The sequence below is a fragment of the Octodon degus genome, unplaced genomic scaffold, assembly GCF_000260255.1.
Source record: "Octodon degus isolate 3935 unplaced genomic scaffold, OctDeg1.0 scaffold00135, whole genome shotgun sequence".
Lineage (NCBI taxonomy): Eukaryota > Metazoa > Chordata > Mammalia > Rodentia > Octodontidae > Octodon > Octodon degus.
Window position 1 is genome coordinate 7,775,624 of NW_004524711.1, and position 2,960 is coordinate 7,778,583.

The following is a 2,960-nucleotide window of genomic DNA, read 5'->3' on the forward strand; positions in this document are numbered from 1 at the left end:
TAACTGGACTAGGCATGAAGAAGTTAAAGGACTTGTTCAAGACCATGGGGTTAGAAATGATAAGGCAAAGCAAAGATTCGAACCCAGCTCGCTTGAGAGAATCTGTTTTTAAACATTATTTTATACTGTTGCTCATTTCAGATCAAAAACTGTAACCAGTGAAAGGGCCAGAGCAGCGGGGAATATGTAACATCATACTCTAGTGCTAAGAGGGATAATATGGGAATACATGTAAGAAGTTCCCCCAGACTCCCCAAAACACAGAGTGTGGACATTTATAAATAGGCTGATATATTTCATTAGCAGGTCCAGGGAACAGAAGTTAAAACATAGGTTCCAAAACGAAGGTCAGTCTGAAACTTACCTGTCGCTGGACAAACATGGTCATCACCTTCTTTGCTTGCTCAAATGGGGATTCTTCACCAGGAATAGAGTTACTCATAGCAAAGCCTACATCCATACACAGAACAACAGCTGCCTAGAAATAAAATCCCCAAGAGTATATGAGAAAAGAACAATCATTAAAAAAATTTTTTTAAAAAAGATTCTGAGATATAGCCCTTGCTCACTGCACTCACAAAACCTGTGCTAGGGTTTAGGGGAGGCATGGTAAAGGGAGAACTGTGCTTTGGAGAAAGCTTACATAGTTCTGATACTCTCTAAAAGAAAGTACCACCAGAAGCAGAACGTGCTCCAGGCAGTTAGCATTTCTTCACCTGAGTTCCAGAATGGACCTGAAATAAACCAGCAAGCCACAGCAACTCCAGTCCCACCAAGCCAATATGCATCAAGATGAACTGCTGACCTCCCAGCATGAGTAGACTCTCGGGTTGAAAGTCATCAAATACAGTAGGGTGTGGTTGGTTACAAAGCATTTTTGCGGCAATAGGTTACTACTTCAATCTACATATGCTAAGATGGTATAACCCAACAATGTGAATCAAGTTTGTAAACTGGGGGCTGAAATAAAAACTAAGACACTAAATCTCTTCTAGTAGAGAACAAAGACACATAATAAATAATGCCAGAACAATATTACATGACAACAAGTTTGCAGGGGCTGGTGAGATGGCTCAGTGGTCTAAGGCACCTACTTAGAACAAGCTTAGCAAAGCACAGGGACCACGGTTCAATCCCCCAGCACCACATGCCAGCCAGCCCGCCCCCTGGTGGGCTGAGCTGGCCACACACACACAAAAAAAAAAATTTTTAAAAAATTAAAAAAAACAAAAAACAAGTTTGCAGTAGGTACTGAGACACCAGAGGAACATCAAACCAAGGCTGGCAGTGGGGGCAAAAGAGGGGTAAGGCAAAAAACGCTTCATAAATCTAATGTTTCCAAAGATTCATTCATCTGTTCATTGATGTATTTATACTCGTTCAACACAGATAAACAGAATAGAAGTTTGAGCAGCAGACTGCAAGTCCCTTTAACTCCCTGTTAGAAAATGCTGATCGAAGTTACGAACCTCCATCTAGTGACAAAAAAATCTTTTTAATTCATTGTAATTGTTAGGGCTGGGGAGATAGCTCAGTATAATAAGCACCTGCCTGGCAAGCGCAAGGTCCTGAGTTCAATCCCTGGTACCAGAAAAATAAAACAAAATAAATTTGTCATTGTAACTGTTATTAATCTAAAACACCAAAGGTCATAGATTCTTAACAACACAGAATTCTCCCAAGTCCTGGAAAACAAAACTCCATGGGTTCAAATCCGAATTCCATCACTTAAGGACTGGATGATTCTCCATCCCTTAGTCTTCCTATCTGCAAACTTGGAGACAATACAGACCTCACTAGGACAGGAATAAAAAATTTAGATCTGTGCCTCATACAGAGTAAGCTTTCAATAAATTCATAAAATTAAGTTATTACAGAGGTAGTAATGCGTTTTACATTTCAAGCTATTTGCTTACAAAATCCTTCCCTAACGTTTTACAACAAGACTGTGGGCTTAAAAGCAACAGAGCTGATGAGTTTGGGAACGGAGTGGAAGTAGGGGCCATGAAGGAGAGGGGATGGGGAGGCAGAGAGGGAGGGAGGCACAAGGAAACGCGACGGGTGCCGGGGGTGCAGGGTCCAAACTATACACTCCAAATTCCCAGGTTTTTTGATAGGCCCTCCTTTTCGGCCCTCTGGCTCCAGCCCACCACCGTGATCTTCCCTCTCGCCTCACTTCTCGGCATAGCTGTCACCCCACAATCCCTGCTACGAAACCACCCTTTCCAGAGCCCTGCATCGGGAAGACTCAAGAACTTGGTTCTCTCTACCTTATCTCCGGGCCGCGCCATGTTGCCAGCCGCGGGCGCTTCAGAAACGTCTTCCGGGTGGGGACCTGCAGCGCGCCGGCAACGCAGTTCCGGCCGACTCCCGCGCCCATCCCGGAGCAGAGCGGCTTCCGGCCGGACTTGCAAGGGGCGGGGCCGCTGTGCCCCGAGCTCTGAGCAGGCGCGGATTCTCTCCATTTCCCCCAGGTAAGGAGCTTGTGTTTGAGTCTATGAAACTGCAGCCGTAGGTTAATACTAATCCCTTTTTCCGAAAGCTGGGCTTCCCGTTGCTGTTATTGACAGTAACCCTTCTTTTGCGTTGGGTGTTAGCCCCCAGACCTCCTTGAGTATCAGCCCAGAGGATACCTGTCTCCTCTTCTGGTCTGTTTCTCCTACAGAGGGTGCTAAAGGAAGCCTTTACAGAGGCAGCGGCCTTAGCACCAGCTCACAGAGTTTGCAAGCAGACAGAAGCAGGAGGGGCCCTGCACTTTACCAAGAAAATGCATGTGAACACCTGGGAGTGAAGCAGCCTGTGCTGCAAAGTATCTGCAGGCCTTGACCCAATCTGGTGGAATAAAGTCCAGTCAGATGGTCTTCCTCTTGAAAATTGGATTGGGGGGCTGGTGAGATGGCTCAGTGGTCTAAAGCACCTACTTAAAACAAGCTTAGCAAAAAAGCACAGGGACCGCGGTT

At 45.5% G+C, this 2,960-nt stretch overlaps 2 protein-coding genes across 2 annotated transcripts in view; one reads left to right on the forward strand and one right to left on the reverse strand.

Moving 5' to 3' along the window:
• The window catches only part of Xrcc5 (X-ray repair cross complementing 5), a 135,112-nt gene extending 132,779 nt beyond the window's left edge, over positions 1 to 2,333 (reverse strand). The window contains exons 1-2 of the mRNA XM_004641367.3: positions 2,271 to 2,333; positions 365 to 478 (exon numbers count right to left, since the gene is read on the reverse strand). Of these exons, the coding sequence (XP_004641424.1) occupies positions 365 to 478; positions 2,271 to 2,291 (135 nt within the window). The 5' untranslated portion in view covers positions 2,292 to 2,333. The remainder of the gene's footprint in view (positions 1 to 364; positions 479 to 2,270) is intronic.
• Positions 2,334 to 2,397: 64 nt separating this feature from the next.
• Positions 2,398 to 2,960, forward strand: part of LOC101587499 (trafficking protein particle complex subunit 2) — a 1,619-nt gene continuing 1,056 nt past the window's right edge. Inside the window, exon 1 of the mRNA XM_004641354.2 lies at positions 2,398 to 2,474. The gene's annotated coding sequence lies outside the window, so the exon portion shown is untranslated. The remainder of the gene's footprint in view (positions 2,475 to 2,960) is intronic.